Genomic DNA, 19,033 nt, shown 5'->3' on the forward strand with positions numbered 1-19,033 from the left:
TTTGGAATTAACCGGGGATCCTTGGGTGGCTCAGCAGTTTGGTGCCTGCCTTCAGCCCAGGGCATGATCCTAGAGACCCGGAACTGAGTCCCACATCAGGCTACTGCATGGAGCCTGCTTCTCCCTCTGCCTGTGTCTCTGCCTCTCCCTCTCTGTGTCTCTCATGAATAAATAAATAAAATCTTTAAAAAAAGATTTTGGAATTAACCAACAAAGGACTTAAAATAACTATGATTAATAATAATCTTAATAATATAATAACCATGATTAATAATATTAGGTGCTCTCATGAAAAAAGTAAACAACATGTTGAACAGATGGATAATGTAAATACAATTTTTTTGTTTGTTTAGAAACCTTAAACAAATCCAGAGGAAATGCCAGAAATCAAAAACACTGTAACAGAAGGGAAGAATGCCTTTCATGAGCCCACAGTAGATGGGACACAGCCAGGGACAGTGAGCTTGAAAATAGGTTAATAGAAACTTCCCAAACTGAAAATCAAAGAGAAAAAAAAAAAAAAATGCGGGGGGAGGGAGGCACAGAACATCCAAGGACTGCAGGAGAATCTCAAAACGGACCAGAACATCTAAGAACTGTGGGAAATTAGGCAGAGATACATGATAGCAAAATAGGATACCTTCATTTTGAAATACCAGAAGGAAAAGAGAAACAAAAATATTTGAAGCAATAATGGCCAAGAATTTCCAAAATTAATGAGATTCCAAAACCACAGATCTAGGAGCTCAGAAAACACCAACCAAGAAACTATACTTGGGCCTGTCATAATTCAAATTGCAGAAATCCAAAGACAAAATTTTGAACAAAGCTGGGGATAGGGAGTAAGCTAGGGAATGTAGGGGGGAAACCTTAACTATACAGGAATAAGGATGGGAATTATAGCAGACTTCTTGTCATAAACAATGTAGGTAAGAAGACAGCGGAGTAAAATATTTAAAGTGCTGTAGAAAGAAAAACCTCACCAACCTAGAACCTATATCCCAGTGATATTATTCTTCAAAAGTAAACAAGAAATACAGGTTTTCTCATGCAATGAAAAAAACTGAGGGAATTCATCTCTAGCAGATCTGCCCTGAAAGAAATATTAAAAGATCTTTAGGAAGAGAGAAAATAATATAGATCAGAAATATGGATCTACAGAAACTGTCAGAAAAAGGAGTATATGAAGGTAAAAAGAGAATCTCGTTTTTCTTATTCTTGGCCTAAAATAACTTCTTTAAATAATTACAATAGCAATGTATTGGGTGACTGCAGCATATGATAGCAATGTTATAAGGATGAGAGGAAAGAACTGGAATAATTCTGTTAAAATGTTATCTATACTATACATGAAGCAGAACAGTGTTTTTGAAGGTGGATTTAGTTAAAACATTTATTGCAAACTACAGTAACTGCCAGAAAAATTACATAATCCCCTAGAAAATATAGTACTAAGAAATGGTTTAGATAAAAGCTAATTACATAAAAACTTAAAGTAAAAATGCTGACATTGGGAAAATTTAACAACTAAAATCCTAAAACTATTAATGATAACACACAAATATTATTGGTTGATGGACGTGGTATCATTCTGAGCCATTTACATGTACTATTTCATTTATTTTTAAAAATCATCCTATTTTCAAATGAAGAAACTGAGGTATAGATTAAATTACTTGCTCAGTGATGCACAGTAAAGTGGCAGAGCTGAATTTATCCCCAGACAGTAGACAGCAGTTGGTGAGGAAGAACCAGATAGCAGTGGACACGATCTCTTTATTAGCCAAAGTGAGTTAATGGTCTATTCATATGGATTGATCTTAAATATGGTTTCTGTCCAATTCACATTAAAATTCACTCATAATACTATCATATGTCCCACAGACTTAAGTTCTACTATACCTACAAAATCTACATACCAATGATTAAATTACAAACACATATACTGAGGTTAAAAAATATATATATTAAAAAAAGATGTGTTAATAGATGTGTCTATGAGGTACATGCAGTAAAATTTTACTATCGTACTTCTTAAAAATCAAAATAGAAATAGGTTAGGATTTTATGATGTATACAGCAAAAGGCACCATTTCAGTGTTTCTCTGCAATGATGTATTCTTAGCAATGAATGGTTATATAAAACCACTACCTTTATCCAATTTTCTAGCTCTAGATAACTTTTCTTGAGATCTCCTTTTTAGTTCTTGGACTGGAATACAAGCCAGTGCTTTCTCCTGGAGAGCAAGGTTCTCATAGACCAGCACATGCTGAATGTTGGACCGAAGAACTTTTAGAATGACTGAATCAGTAGTAACCTAATAGAAAAAAAATACTGATTAGCTTTTCTCCATATGCTACAAAAATAACACATAACAGAATATGATGGTTCTATGATTTCATACATAAAGAAGAATGTATGGATTCACTGAAATATATCACTCAAAGCCTGTACAATATTATTTTTAGGAGATACTCATATCTAACAGTCTAAGATATATCTATTCTTTTCCTCTGAATGTACTATTGAGGATATATTTAAACAGAGATATGTGGCGCTTGGGTGGCTTAGTCAGTTGGGTGTCTGCCTCCAGCTCAGGTCGGGATCCCAGTTTTCTGGGGTCAAGCCCCACCTTGTTGGACTCCTGGCTCAGTAGAGTCTTGCTTCTCCCTCTGCCCCTTCTTCCAGCTCATGATCTCTCTCTCTCTCTCTCTCAAATAAAGTCTTTCAACAAAACAAAAACAGAGATATGCTAAATTCTTGATTATAAGTTTGGATCAAGATAGTGCTGAGAGGCGCCTGCATCATGACCTGAGCCAAAAATCAAGAGTGGGGTTGGTTAAGCACCCCACTCTTGATTTTTGGCTCAGGTCATGATTGCAGGGTCCTGGGATTGAGCTCTGAGTTGGGCTCCACGCTCAGTGGGGAGTCTGCGTGAGGATTCTCTTTCCCCCTCCTTCTGCATCTCCCCCAGCTTCTCAGTGGGGAACACACACTCCTGTGTGTAAATGTGCGTGTGCACGCATAGTCTCTCTCTAGTAAGTAAATCTTAAAAAAAATAGAGTGCTCTAAGCAACACATCTGACAGCCTTTCCACTTCAAATCCCTATAAGTAACATAATTAAAAAAAAAAAAAACAAACCCAAAACACTCTACATGGCATTAGCAAAGGAGGAACATTCTAAAGGGATCAGGACTTTTGATAAATTCCTGAAAGGAAAAATAGATACATATGGATTAAAGGAAAAAACCATGGCAATATGCTCCCTTCAAAAGAGTGATTATACTAACACAAAAAAGGGTCTCAAAATAATCCCAAGGGCAGAGGAGCCACAGAATCCACAGGGCAGAAAAGGGCCTTGAATAAACAGTGATCCTGGCTGGGCTCTGCAGGAGGAACCGCTAGACAAATCTCACCCCTCCACCACCATCATTCCTTCTCAACAAAGAACTATGCCTCTGAGAAGTGAGGGAGGCTGCTTAGATTCCCAAAAGGAAAGAGAAATGTCCAACCTCAGAATAGTTGCTTCTGGTATAGCCCATCTTGAAGCATGTCCTACACCTCCCCACAGTTGCTGCATTCATAGAAGGTAGGCTAGCAGATTTCTGACTCACTAGATCTGCAACAGACCCATACTGTTATGAAGATACATTAGAATCAACATCAGAAGAACTAACCCTGTAGCCATAGCAGCAAGTCTATCTTCAGAGATTCAACAGTATACTGTATTCAGAGAAAGGCAACTATGAATCCTGGAAATTAAAAATTTAAACACTAAAATAAGAAAGTACAGAAGATGTCAAACAGTAGAACAAACATAGCTAAAGTGTGATCAATTAGAAGACTGAGCCAAGACATTTTCTGAGAATGTGGCACAAAAAACCCAAATAGACACTGAGGATAAATCCAAAAGTTTCCAAATTCAGCTAACAGAAAGTCTAGAAAGTAGAGTAGAAAAAAGTGGAAAAGAGAAACTTCTCAAAGAAATAATGGAAGCCAATTTCAGAGTTAAAGAAAGAGCCAGTATGAATGGGGGGATAAAACTAGGCATATAATAGTGACATTTCATAACAGTAAGTAGAAAAAAAAATCCTAAAAGCCTTTTATTTATCAGACATCTCAGAAACAATGAAGCAAAATCTCCGAAATTCTGAGGGAAAATGACTGGGAACACAGGATTCCTGCCCAGCCAAACTTAATCACACAGAATAAGATGTGTGTATATGTAAGTGTAGAAAGTATATTGCTCCAAAATCTAAAATAATTCTTAGAGATGTTACTGTCCCCTCAAAATATAATATAACCAAAGTAAATAAACAGATTACCCAGGAGTAGAAATTGAGATAAAAGTAGCAGGAGTGCATTAAAAAAATAAACCAGTAAGACCTAAGTTCTGATTATTATAAATAATCATAATTAAAAAGCAAAATCTCTAACTTTCTCATAAACAGGATAGCAGGGAAGGGAGCAGAAAAAGAGTAAAAGCTTTCTGAGGTTCTTGTTATGTTAGTAAAAAAATATAAAAGTAAATATTTGCATTAAAAATTTAAGGGCAATAATAGAAGACTAAAAAAAATATTTAACTTTTTTATTTTAAAAGATTTTATTTATTCATTTGAGAGAGAGAGAGAGAGAGAGAGAGAGCAGGAGCAGGAGGGGGAGCGATGAAGCAGACTCCCCACAGAGCAGGGAGCCTGATGTGGGGTTTGATCCCAGGACCCTGGGATCATGACCTGAGCTGAAGGCAAACGCTTAACCAGCAGCTGAGCCAGCCAGGTGCCCCGATATTTAACTTTCTAATTTTTAAGGGGAAGATAATAGAAGAAAACTGTTCTCAATATAAAACAAAAATAGGAGAAAAAAAGGGGAAAAAGCAAAAAGACACAGGCAACACAAAAATAAAATGTCAGAAACAAAGTTCAAAAATATTAACAATGATGGTAAATACGAATGGGTTAAATGCGTATATTAAAAGGTAGACATAGATTAATTTAAAAAATAAAGCCATTATCAAACACTCTCTTTAATGTTCAGGACTTTCAAAAGCTTGCGGATGGGTACATGAGACAGACACGGTCACTTTATTGTTTAAGGGAGGGACAGGCATTAAATAACGACAAAACCACTGTACTGTCAACAAATATTTAAGTATGTGTGTGGGTCACATACTGGAAAAATAACTGAGACTGAAATAGTCAAGTCAATATCTTCACAAAGTAGTCTATGGATACAGAAACTAATATTGGTACAATGTTCATTTCCTGGGAGTGTGTGTCTATGGGGACACACTTAGGAAATTATGTAGGATCAGAATAGAGAGCATGGAGAACCCAGAAGAAATGGTGGAGAGAGAAAGCTGGGGATGAAGCGGAGTTGATAAGCAGCTAGATCTTTCTGGTCTCTTTCACTGTAATGGGAAGCTATTAAAGATACTTAAGCAAGAGAGTAAAATGGTCAGATTCACATTTTCGGAGTATTACTCTAACTTAGTTAGAGAAAGGACGTTACAGACGACCCAAGGGGGGACCACTGCAGAACTCTAAGAGAGTTGGTGGCTTCAACTAGATGGCTTAGTAGCAGTAGAAAAGTGAATAAAAAATAATTTAGGAAATAGGATCAACAAGTCTTGAAGACTGAATTGTGGAGTCAGGGGGCAGTTAGGAAAGTAGAAAAATACATTAGGAATGATCTGTGGAGGGATCCCTGGGTGGCGCAGCGGTTTGGCGCCTGCCTTTAGCCCAGGGCGCGATCCTGGAGACCCAGGATCGAATCCCACATCGGGCTTCCGGTGAATGGAGCCTGCTTCTCCCTCTGTCTGTGTCTCTGCCTCTCTCTCTCTCTCTGTGACTATCATAAATAAATAAACATTAAAAAAAAAAAAAAAAAAGGAATGATCTGTGGATTCTGAGTGAACAACTAACTGACTCAATAGTTGAACTAGAAGAAAAACCAGGAAATGATTGAGCTAAAGATGATGAACAGTCAAGTACAAATGAACTGGAAAAAAGTACGTTAAATTTAGCAGCATGGAGATCTTTGATGATCTTAGAAGTTTTGTAATAGTGTTAATAAGGAAAAAAAAGTTATAAGAAAGTTGTACAGCATAATGGCTTAACAGTACATTATAGAATTTATAAACAAAATGTATATTGAAAGAGTATGCTCAAATATTTTACTGATAGGATACATGATTAAAGAATGGAAGCTTGCTAGACAGGTGTGTGAGAAGTAAAGGTACAAGGATGAGTATAAGAGGCCCTTCCAGAAACTTGCTGTAAAGAAGAAATGAGAACTATAGGACATGTAGGATCCAGGATATATAGGAACCAGCATGCTGCCTGTTTCTAAGGTAGAAGAGTTTGCAGGAAAGGTCCCTAAACATTAATCTGCTTGTGAAAAATACAGATTTCCCCAATTCCTTCCCTCTTTTTCTGATTTAGCCTGTCTGGGGTTACACCTAGGAATTTGAATGTCCAGCTCAGTCTGATGCTAACAGTCTAACCTTAGACAAAAACTGGCCTAAAGCAAGGTTTAAATGACAACAAGGAGAATCCCCAAGAGAAGAGGAGGTTCAAGACTGCACAGTCCATGTGAGATTCCACAGTGAGCAGAGAAGGGATGCAGGAACAAAGGAGGAACTGGCTTTTATTAAGAGCAGACATGTTTCTCCCATTTACGGAAGGGATGAGTGAACAGATGACTGAAGAAATTTACGATCCAGTGATGAGAAATCCAGGGTATTCCCAGCAGGGAGGAATGTGCTCCTTTACCAGAACTGATACAGAAACACACAAAAATAAAGATCTCCATTTTTGTTTTAAAGGATTCTTACAACAATGAGGCACAGCAGTATTCTTGTTGTTCTTTTTTTTTTTTTCTTGTTGTTCTTAAATGTAGGTTTTCATTTACTGAGAGGATAAGAACTCATTTAGGGAATTTTTATTTTCAATTTAATACTTCCAATCTGGAAATTACTTCATTCATTGTAGTTTGTATGGCACTCAAACAATTCTGAACAGTAGAGTTTATTTTCTTGCCTTATTTCTATACATACTCTTTGGCACAATTCCATAAATACTAAGTGATAAGAGTGAAGTCTGCCAATTGCGTGGCGACTCCAGCAGCTGGGCAACCAGGTACACAAGGCAGCAGTTAATTCCCTGAGTGAGCTGAAGTTATTTGGAGTAGGAACAGAAGTTCAAAAGGTGCAATCTGTCTGGTTTTAGGTCAAATAAATAGGCAGTTTGCTTCACTGACCATACCTGGATTTCAATTATTTTGGTTTCTAATGTGAAAAATATTCAAGACTCTTCTAAGAAAAAATTATATAATATGTATATTTTGCTAAATCATGTGATAAAACCTGTGGAAGACGGATTATCAAATTCACTTCTTTAGTAAAAAAAAACATAGGTCTTCAAGCCCACCAGTCTTCCTTTTGCCTTTAAGCAGCCTTTTAAATTTAGAACCTGCTTTTAAACACAAAAGTTCTGTTTAATAATTTTTTGATGATAGTTTTAATCAACTTGGGACTTCTATCACTTTATTTCTTACAAACCCTTCCCTTTTTTTTTCTATTTACAAAAGTAATAAATGTTGTTGCAAGAAATTCTCAGGAAATACTGAGTGGTATAAATAATGTGGAATCACTTGTAATTTCACCCTAAGATAAAATTATGGCTGTCTATGTATAGCTTTCTAGACATTTTAAAATGAACGTATTTATGAATGTATATTTTTATTTTTTTTAAGATTTCATTTATTCATTCATAGAGACACAGAGAGAGAGAGGCAGAGACACAGGCAGAGGGAGAAGCAGGCTCCATGCAGAGCCTGACGTGGGACTTGATCCAGGGTCTCCAGGATCATGCCCTGGGCTGCAGGCGGCGCTAAACCGCTGCACCACTGGGGATGCCCGAACGTACATTTTTAATAAGAAAATTGAAATATTACACACACACACACAACATATGTTGTTTTAACTTTGGAATTAGTAGTTTACTGTTTTTTTTCTCCCATATAATAACTCTTGTAATGCCAAAATAGACATCATCATTTTTAATGGAGGCTAAGAATTCCGGTATACAGATGTGTTATAATTTAAGTGATCCCCTATTGAAGGGAATGCAGTATATTTTACCTTTAAGAATTGTAGGTTCACAACAAGAAATTGGACATTTAAATCTTATGTCCAAATAGAACATTTCTTCTCTAATAAAGATCAAATATAGATCCAAACTGAAAGGTTTCTTATGAGATTAAGTTTAAAAATAAACCAGTTCCTAAAAACATAAATAAACCAACACATTTTATTGTTTACCATTGTCTAACAATATAGTATATTTATAATTTCAACAGAATAATTTCAAATGATAATTCTTTTAAATAAATGCATACCCATATACACAATGGGCAATAATTTCTAGAGTGATTAGAATTGATGAAAAGTCCTTAACAATTCTATACACATTCTAAAAGTAGGCATGGGCCAAATAAAGGTATGCATCTAAACTAGCTGTGTAATAACTGCTGCAGGCTTATTTTAAGCAAATCATAGTTCAGAATCACCTGTTTTCAACCTAGATGAAGTTGCAAAATTGGAAATATAATGCTTTTAACATTGTAAGGTTCTTTGTCTTTGAAAAACTCTCTGCTGTTTTGAAATGCTTTCCAAAGGCAAAGGATACATAAAGGGTTATTGGGAAATTATGTCCTTTAGGAACACTAAACATTCAGCATGTATAACCAGCAAATTTAAAAGTCAATTGAGTCACTGGGGAAATGCAAATTAAAGCCACAATAAGATATTACCTAATATCCACTAAAATTGCCATAATAAAAAAGACAATAACAAGTGTCAGTGAGGGTACTGAGAAATCGTAACATCACACACTGCTGGTGAGAATGTAAAATGGTGCAACAACTTTGGAAAACAGCTTGGCAATTTCTTAAAACATTAAACATAAACTTTACAACCTGTAGCTCCATTCCTAGGAATCAACTCAAGAGAAATGCAAACCTATGCCCACACAAAGTCTTGTATGTGAATGTTCAGAGCAGCATTATTCATAATTTGCAAAGATGGGAAACAACCCGAATGTCCATCATGGAATATTATCAAGCAATAAGAAGGAATAAAATACTGATATATCCTACAATATGAATAAACTTCAAAAACATACAAAATAAAGAAGCCAAAAGCAAAAAACTACATATTGTGTAATTCCATTTACATAAAATATCCAGAGAGAGCAGCAAAGTAAGTTTCTAACAACATCACATTTTATTGAGTACCAATATACTTCAGTACTTTAGATCTTAAAGGAAAAGTTTATTGGCAAACTTCAACATTAGTGACTATCACTTTAATTTATATTTCAAAATTTTACTTGATGTAGTTTCAACCAAAGAAATATTATAATAGCTATGAAGGTATCAATGCTCAGGATCTGTCTATTTAAATGCATTCAATACTTTTTAAATTTTTCTCTTGCTGCTTGACTTTGATCTTTAATTATCAACTGAGTACCCCCACTCAAAATGCGCAAGGCAGGGGAACATAGCTGTCAAATTCTGTAGTATAACAAATAATAGTGATGAATGCTTACATAACAAAATACTTTTTTAAACTATGTATTCCAGTGATCCATGGATAACCAAGACTTGGTGATAAAAAACAAGATTTATTCTAATTTCTTCCAATTCCCTTAAGAAACTCAGAAAAAGATACTGTGTCTCATGGACTAGAGAAATAAGAATTGGTAACAGATTGTCTACTAAAAGCATATGTCTGTAAGAAAGTTTATTTTCTTTTAAACTCTACATTTGTTGTGTCAATAAAATGACCTTTTCCATTTTTTTTAGTTTAGTATCCAGAGGCTTTCTGGTGATTATAGAGTTTCAAAGGCCTCAAATTATATCTGAATTGCAAGGTTAAGAATCAAAAAAAGGAAAGAGGTTACAGTAAAGTCAAAAAATATGAATGGATCTCCTGAGTCAGAACACTAACAAAATACTGCTTAGTCCAGGAAAAAGCTATTTTGTAAAATAAAATGTTTTCATGTATTATATGCTTTTCTCTAAGAGTGGTTAGTACTGTGCATTTTAAACTGTAACACGGAGATTCCACAAAGGATGAAGTAGGGAATCTTAAAAGATATATTCTAACACTATAATTAGAAAACAAGAAATAGAGCTCAAAATGAAGAACTTAAGTGTACTTCTATATCAACCTTAACCACAAAACCGAAGAGAGCCTCAGCTCATCTCACGAGGGGCACAAAAGAATCTCCTGGGGCACATTTCAGATTTACTTTTTATTTCACCATTTTTACACAATTGCTGTATAAGGTACATATTAGAAGTACATAATTTATAAGGAAATAAACACTGGGTTATATACTCAACATTTTATTACTGTTAAGATGTGTAATCAAAAGAGTAGAAACCACTCTTCTAAGGAATGGACTGACTAGGGTTACTATTAAGTCACATTAAAGTTAAGTAGTCACATTTTTCCATTACTCTGGGAATGCAGCAGCTCAGATACTTTACAAAAAGAATTATTATTACCATGGGCAAACCTTTATAGTTTACAAAGTCCTTTATAGTTTACTAAGTTTTCATGTATGCTATCTCATGGAATACCCAGCCATTTAGCATCTTTACTAGTTGATCTGACATATTCAGTAACAGTTTCTCAAAAGCTTCCTAAACACTAGTTGTATTTATTATTATTAAAAGCAAACAGCTGTGAAGCTGATGAGAGGAGAAAATATTTTAATCACTTAAAGGTTAATCTAAGTAAACTGAAGCACAAAGAAATATGTTTAAGTTGAGTTAATCCTCCACAAAAAAAAAGTTTGGAAACCACTCAATAAGAATTATATAAAAGGACAGTTAACATTCTGTCACTTCCCCTGATGGCCTTTACCACCTTTATTCTTTATTTTTTCAAGACAAGCTTAGGGTCTTCTCAGCATAAACAAAGAAATAACCACCAGGGAAGTGAAGTTAAAGACTCTGGAATTACTCAATGAGAAGATTAAGGGTAGATTTCATAACTGACTCTATATACAAGTTCTGCTTTATGGAGGGTAGTGACAAGATGTTTTACCAAAATTAAGAGGATACAAGTTGAAGCTGGCTACTAAATAAAATTACTACAGAAAAAATTATGAAGTTTTTCCAAGTGAAAATTCAGAGGAAAACTTAAGGACCTCTATCAAAAGGCATTTTTGTTTTGCAAACAGGATAGTTTCCTATTAAATGAGATCAGTTAAGTGTACCAAGGATGCCTGTAAGCAATCAAAAAGTTTGACTGCAGTTCTTCAGATCTATTTATCTGTGTATGTTAAACTAAAGCTAAACTTAACTAACCTGGTAGCACACTCCTCTCAAAAAATTAATATATTATTATTTGCCTTGAAGAAGCTGACTTCTTTTACTAAACTGAGGGATTGATAATGATTAGGTTATTGGAATTAATAATCTTCATAATGAATGGCAACAGGTAAAAAGTAGTATTGGTGTAGCAGAGGAAATCTAGTATGACTGCCATTGTCTGGCAAATCTGTTACTTTGTTTTAGGTTAGAGACATATTCTAATTTATGTTACTGATTTACCTACCAAGGCAATGGGTAGATTTATCAATGATACAATGATGAAATGCCTAAGAAGCAATAAACCAAAAGATTTAAAAGTATATAAAAAAAATAACCATTTTCCCCTACTGTTATAAATTTGACAATTTTTTAAAGAGCTAATGAAATCTGGATATATTAGTTTGTTTGTTTGTTTGTTTATTTATTTATTTATTTTAATTAATTCACGAGAGACGCAGAGAGAGAGGCAGAGACACAGGCAGAGAGAGAAGCAGGAAGCCCGATGTGGGACTTGATCCCAGGACTCCAGGATCCGCCCTGGGCCAAAGGCAGGCGCTAAACCGCTGAGCCACCCAGCGATCCCCATGGATATATTACAGTTCTAAGAACCAAGAAAATGATGGCATAAATTCAAGAATCACAACATATTTCAAAGCTGTTGTTATTTCAATACTTTGAATGGTTAAAAATGGTTTAATTCTAACATTACCATTGGAGCAGACGGTGGGTTTGATGACTGTCCTTCACTGTTCCCTGCATGCTGCTGGGTTAACCCATTAGGATTTGAAGACTGTGTTATAGGAAGCTGGGTACTGGATGCAGGTTGCTGAGATAATTCTACTTTGTAACTCTTATTTGATCCATCCAATCTGCTACTTCTCTCTATGGCAATCAGGTCGCGAATTTTTTGCAGCTGCTCCACTGAAGCTTTTTTAGGAAAGATAAGATGTGTTTCTCCCTGGAATTTATAAAATTGGGGAAAATTTTAACCTTTGCTTTTTACTGACATTCATATGCATACCTATAAAAATGAAACCAATACTATAAAATACATAGTTTTTTAACATTCTATTTTCATACCATTATAAGTATTTTCTTTTAGATGGTCAAAGGTAAAAAGTGCCTATATATGAACTAGGAAGTTAAGAAAACTGGTCTCCTTCTTTGCATTTAATGCTTAGCTTATTTGAGTGGTTCAAAGGCCTTTAGAAAAAATATTTTCTTTTAGGAATAAGAGGTCACAAAGTCTCATAAGAATTATAAAAATGCACTTTCTCTGCAAAAGTATGTATTACTACTATTCTCTGTGAAATTCCCTATGCAATAATAGGAATTAGTAGAGATGCAGCCATACAAAATGATCTGGGGTCACATAAAACCAAGAAGTTATATAATAACCTTTGAATCTCTTAAACCTAAGACTTTAAAGAATAGCTACATGATTAGAAGTTTGGATATGGGGTCCACTAATTTGTCCAAGAAAACAAAAAGTACACCCTGATAGTCAGTTCAAAACTATGGACTGTTAACAGTAATACAAAGGTGGTCCAAACAAAACAAACAATAAAAATCCCATTTTTAAGTAGTAGTTCATTTAATGAATACTCCTAATCAGAGTGCTTTAAGATGCAATAAACATTACAACAAAGCTCACAATGCAAAACAGCAAATTATAAAACAAAAAACAAGTTAAATGAAAAGATCTTCAATTAAATTTCAAAGTGTTAAGAAGCAACAATGTTAAAATAGTAATTCCACCAACTGCATGTGAGATACAATGATTGTTAATATACAGAAGACAGACTTGTTGATTCTAAGCATTTAAGTTGAGCTCCACAACTGAGAATGATCTTATTTCACTGGTGATGGCAGACCTATCAGAATCAACTGACCAACACATTTCTCACTAATGACATGAAAATTAGTTCCAAATAAATCCCTTTTAAAAAGCTAGAAGAGGCCATTAAGCTCTATATATTCTGTAAAAACAAAACTGAACTATCACTTATTGTGTTTATGGTGCTATGCTAAACATTTTATGTATGTTATTTAGAATAATTCTCACAATCACCCTGAAATGTAGGTATTAGATTTATCCCTATTCTTTATATGAAAATACAAAAGCTCAGAAAAGTTAACCTGCCTGAAGCTACAGAATAATTGTTGGGAGTAAAGATTCAAACTTAACAAAACTTAATTGTTAAGCTATAATTGACTCCATCTAAGACTAACAGAGACCAAAAACCATAAGCTTGTACTAACGGATGGAAATGTTGAGCAAAAAGAGAATATTTCTACAGCTGAGATGATTACATATATGATTAAGACAATTCGGACCACAACGATTTTCTAACATTAGAAAGGAACTACCTCACATCTCTGATGAAGTTTCTCTTCAGAAATTAGACATCTAGGTTAAAACCAAATATAGAGGTTCCCATCTCATACTGTTAGTGGAGCAGCACTGAGAGAGACAGAAGACACCATGGGCTGAGGTGGAAATACAGTAAACCAAGTGTCTGGATCTGTTCAGTCTATACCTTAGAGAAGGCCCTTATAGGACAGAGATGCTGCTTGTGCCTTGCTCCCTTCCCTTCCAACTTTTCAAAACTAGTCCTAAAAGAACATATGATATGGCCAAAGTGCTTGTGCCAAAAAGTTTCATCAGCAGCACTGTATTTTCACAAAAAGACAAAATCACAGGCTTAATGCACCAGATCCAATAACACTTTATGAATGAGAACTGTAGTATTTAGCAAAATCCGTATTTCTCAACATATTTTTGCTAAGACAATTCTTACAGCCAGATGTTAAACAAACCTGGCTCCTGCCCACTAAATGCTGGTAATATCTTCCAGTCATCAGGACAACCAAAATTGCCCTCCTCCCATGGTGTCTGGTGAGAACCACCGCACTCAGCAAGCCAGATGAGTCACATATATACCCATGTGGATCCCAGTCTTTCTCAACCTTCTTCTCAGAATTTTCACAAAGACTATAGCCTCAGAGGCAAGGAGGCCCAAAAGTGCCCAGGATTTTAATATACAACTGAACATTTTGGGATGGATCTGAGATTCCCACTTCATCTTAAAGCCGATTCAGTTTCTTTCTAATGATAGAGTTCAGGTGCAGTTCCACTGGTTGCTTCTGCAACTTAGCCAGTGATAGAACATTTACTTGACAGGTCCTGAGGTGTGAAGTCCAAAGACAATCGGAAACCTGAAGTATAAATTAGTCTCATCAAAACATGGTAATCTTTTCTGAAACTGTTGCTCCATTTGTGTCAAATATTTCTGCAAGTTTCAATCTGGCTTATTACCTGGCACTGGTGTAACCAACCTTTTGGTCTGCCTGAGATGGGTTTTCTAGAATGTGGAATTTTGAGTGCTAAAACCAGGACAGCAAAAACAAAACAAAACAAAACAAACAAAAAAACCCCATAAAAATAAATACATTAAAAACAAAACAAAACAGGACAGCCTGAGGGAAACTGGGATGGTTGGTCATCACACCTGGCACTCAAATATTTGTTGAATGAAAGACAAATATGACTCCACAAAATGTGTAACACTTCAAAACTGAGAAATCAGTACAGTTTCCAGTTGTCATTTACTACATTTTTCTGTCATTTAACTCAAAAATCTGTATTTCCTTGAACAAAATGGGCAATGTTTACAATTTTGCCTCCTATATTTTTAAGTTCTCTATGTTCAGATGTCTGTAACTACAAGCAGATGACACCATAATTTCTATCTCCAGCCTGACCTCTCCTTTTGAGTTATAGACTCAAATATCCAACTGCCTGCTGGCTATCTCTATTGAAAGTTTAGCAGTATGTCACTTATAATTATCCAAAGGTAAGTAGTGATTTCTCCCATCATCTGCTATACTCCCAAGGTTTCTCAATTTGAATTAATGGTATTTGCATCCGCTTATATGCTCAAACCAAAACCTAGAAGAATCCCTCATTCCTTCCTTTCCCTTATACTCCACATTGAGTTAATTAGTGAGTCCTGCAGGCTCTGTTTAAAAAGAAAATTCTAGATGCCTCTACTTTTTCCTCATCTCCACTGCTATCAGTCGTTAATTCAACATATGCTTACTGAGTGCCTCAATGTATTCTAGGAGCTAGCAACAGAGGGGACAAAAGGCTTTTTAGACAAAAGGCTCTGTCCACATGGAACTTACACAAACCATTACCATTTCTCCTTTAGGCTGAGAAAAGCTTTCTAACTGATCTTCCTGCTTCATCCCTTGCTCTCATCCCAGAATATCCAGACATTTCTCTTTACAACCGGTAATCTTTTAAATATTCTTCCCTGCCTAAAATCTTCCTATGGTTTCCCATCTCACTTAGAATGAAATCCAAGTCTTTATCAGAATCCTCAAAACCCCATGTCCTGGATCCTGCCTGCCTCTGTAGCTACTTTCTGTGTCAAAGCTAATCCTGCCAGAAGTCTGTTGCACACCTGAATCCTTCTATCTGAAGTACTCTTACCTGAGGGTTTCAGGTACCTGAAATGCTTTTCATTTAGGTCCCAGCTCAAATATTTTCTCCTGAGAGGCCTTCTCATACCACTCATTCTTTTAGAGCTGTCCCTCTACAGGTGCTTTTTTAGTATATTACCATGCCTTCTTTTCTTCTTTGCATTCATCTTTGCTTTCATGTCTACATGTCTACTGTTTGTCCAACCTATTAGAATCCAGGCTCCATGTGAAATGGGATCTATTTCTCTAGTTCACTACTATACCCTCCAAGGGCTTGAACACAATCTGGGGAGGCCGGAAGGAAAGTACTTTTCATGGCAACTCAGCATATCTCTTTGATCATTTCTACAGCCTTGACAATTCTGACTGCTATAGATTACTATGTATCCACAACCTGGTTCAACTTCTTTCAGTATTCCATAAACTAGAAATGGTTAAGCATATATTACATAAAGAAAATTGAAAATATTGATAACTACTTTCATTGTGTCATAAAATTAAACCATGCCACAAGATTCCAGAAGATGAAACTACCAAACTTATTTTGACTTAAAAACAAAAAAAAACACTGATATTCTCCTCTTGTGTCACAGAATAAATTCCTTACATGCAGCAACTGAACTCAGCTTTTCTGCATTTACTCTTTTCATTTCTTACTGGAGACAGGCAGTTAGACCTTATCAATATTCATGGGTACTCACAAATTAAGTTTTTGTGGAAAGTCTAAAGTGACCCACAATTTGGTCTTTGGGTTTTATGTCTGATCTCCCTGTTCTAAAGGATTAAAATTTGTAAGAATTTTCCCTGTGGGGGAAAAAATATATATATATATATTTTTATATATGATATATATAATATATATATTTTTATTGTGATTTTAAAATACATTTACTGTGACTTTTAAATGTCCAATAGGCGAAGAATTAACTAGTTCCACAGATTTCCAAAATGACCCATTAATTTAAAAATATTATCTTATTTAGGTAATTATCCAACAACATTATAATAAACTCTTTACAAATGAACTGGGGAGAAGAAATCCTTCAACATACTTACCTCTTCAAAGCCCATTTCAAATAAACATTCAACGGCTCCTCTGACAGGTAGGAGTCTAGTAGAAAAAGCTGTGTTTCCAATCCGGATAGATCTGTATTTTTCATCATTAGGGTTTCTGGTTTAAATAAAAAAGTTTGATTATATATAACAACTTATACTTTCCGCAGTGTTTTTGAACTCCTTTTTACATTTTATATTGGCTATACTGCTAGAAGATAGTATAGTTCCCTACTTTAAAGAAAAAGGAAGCACAGTCTGGAAAAATAGCCTGATTTTGTGATTCTTACCTCAATATACATTTACCACCACCTACCATTTCACAGCTGATAATATTAATGTTTCCATAAGGGAAATCCATGCGACATTTTAATTCTGTGCTGTTAAAGCCACATACCTTTATGAGTTTTTAGGTTGCTAAGAAAAAAATCCAGGTAAGCTCTAGACATGGGTGCATAAGGCCTTGCCTATTTTGTTCTGATGGATCTCAATCATTAAGAATGGTGCCTGATGCATATATGATAGTTAATAAATACTTGTGAAATGGATGAATAAAAGAAACTAAGAAGCTATATAAAAATGGGTCTTTGAGTTCCTCAAAGACTTTACCTCTGACAAATACAAATTTAGATATATCTTATAGTCACTTGATTTTCTTTCTTCCCTAGATGATTGTTTTTACTCTAAATTCTGCTTCAGCTCAAAGTATATTTTTGTCACAATTTTTTTTTTTACCACGATTAAGATTTTAAATAGCATACATGGGATGAGACCAGCATATGAAAAGCTTTGAGATTTTTAATAACCTTTTAAAAAATATTTCATTTATTCATGAGAGACACACACACACAGAGAGAGGCAGACACAGGCAGAGGGAGAAGCAGGCTCCATGCAGGAAGCCCAACACTGGACTCGATCCCAGGACTCCAGGATCACTCCCTGAGCCAAAGGCAGACGCTCAACCACTGAGCCACCCAGGCATCCCAAGATTTTTAATAACCTCAATAAATCAGAAAGGCTGTTTAAAAAAAAAATCAGAAAAAAAAATACAAGATTAAGATAATCACAGTTTGGGGCTCCTGGGTGGCTCAGTCAGTTAAACATCTGCCTTTGGCTCAGGTCATGATCCTGGGCTCCTGGGATTAAGCCCTGAGTTGGGTTTCTGCTCAGTGGGGAATCTGCTTCTTCCTCTCCCTATGCTCCTCCTCTCTGTTGATGCGCGCTCTCTCTCTCAAATAAATAAACAAAATCTTAAAAAAATAAAAAAAGATAATCACAGTATTATACTCAAAAAACCTCAGAACATAATTTAGGATGAGTAGATTTCACATCTGATATAAATTCTCTTCCAATGGTAGTGGACTCCACCAGCACTATTTTAAGAAGGATTCTGAGGTTGCATCAGGGGTCCGTAGGAAGGAGTGCTGAGGCCATCTGCTTGGGGTATGGAATGGGGATGGTGGACAAATGCTGGCAACAGCTAGCAACTCATTAACCATTTTTGTCCTAATTTAATTGTGGAAATTTCAACATATTTCACATTTGTTTTTTATCAAGCAACTCTCTATTGCCAAACTGTATTAAATACATTAATCTTCTTTAAACTTTTCTTTAATTTCAAAAATTATACAAGTTTGTTACAGAACGTTCAGAGACAAAGCTCTAATATAGTGTTATTCAAAATGTCCACAGACCAGTGACCATCTATAAACTTCCTAGTCATTCATGAGAAGTGCAAAAATTGAGAGTACTCAGCAATTTTTATAGCAATTTGATTTGCCATGAAATTTTTATTGTATTTTACAAAGTTGTAGCTCCACAAAAGATTGGAATTAAAAACAAACATTATTCTTTACCCAGGTCATTTGAGTATCATAGGTGGTTGAAAAACACAAAGAAAAATATATGCTCTACTCTTTTTTTCTGTGTTTTATCTTTTTTTTTTAAGAGTTTATGTATGTATGTATGTATGTATGTATGTATTTATTTATTTATGAGAGAGAGAGAGAGAGAGAGAGAGGGATAGGCAGAGACACAGGCAGAGGGAGAAGCAGGCTCCATGCAGGGAGTCTGATGTGGGACTCGATCCCGGGACCCCAGGATCA

At 35.3% G+C, this 19,033-nt stretch overlaps 1 protein-coding gene across 4 annotated transcripts in view; it reads right to left on the bottom strand.

The window, feature by feature from the left end:
• Positions 1–19,033, bottom strand: part of NGLY1 (N-glycanase 1) — a 58,017-nt gene that overhangs the window by 30,202 nt on the left and 8,782 nt on the right. For all 4 annotated transcript variants that reach the window (XM_077865444.1, XM_077865441.1, XM_077865443.1 and 1 more), the window contains exons 2-4: positions 16,932–17,046; positions 12,097–12,345; positions 2,153–2,318 (exon numbers count right to left, since the gene is read on the bottom strand). In XM_077865444.1, the coding sequence (XP_077721570.1) occupies positions 2,153–2,318; positions 12,097–12,345; positions 16,932–17,046 (530 nt within the window). The remainder of the gene's footprint in view (positions 1–2,152; positions 2,319–12,096; positions 12,346–16,931; positions 17,047–19,033) is intronic.

This window comes from Canis aureus, chromosome 22 (assembly GCF_053574225.1).
Source record: "Canis aureus isolate CA01 chromosome 22, VMU_Caureus_v.1.0, whole genome shotgun sequence".
Lineage (NCBI taxonomy): Eukaryota > Metazoa > Chordata > Mammalia > Carnivora > Canidae > Canis > Canis aureus.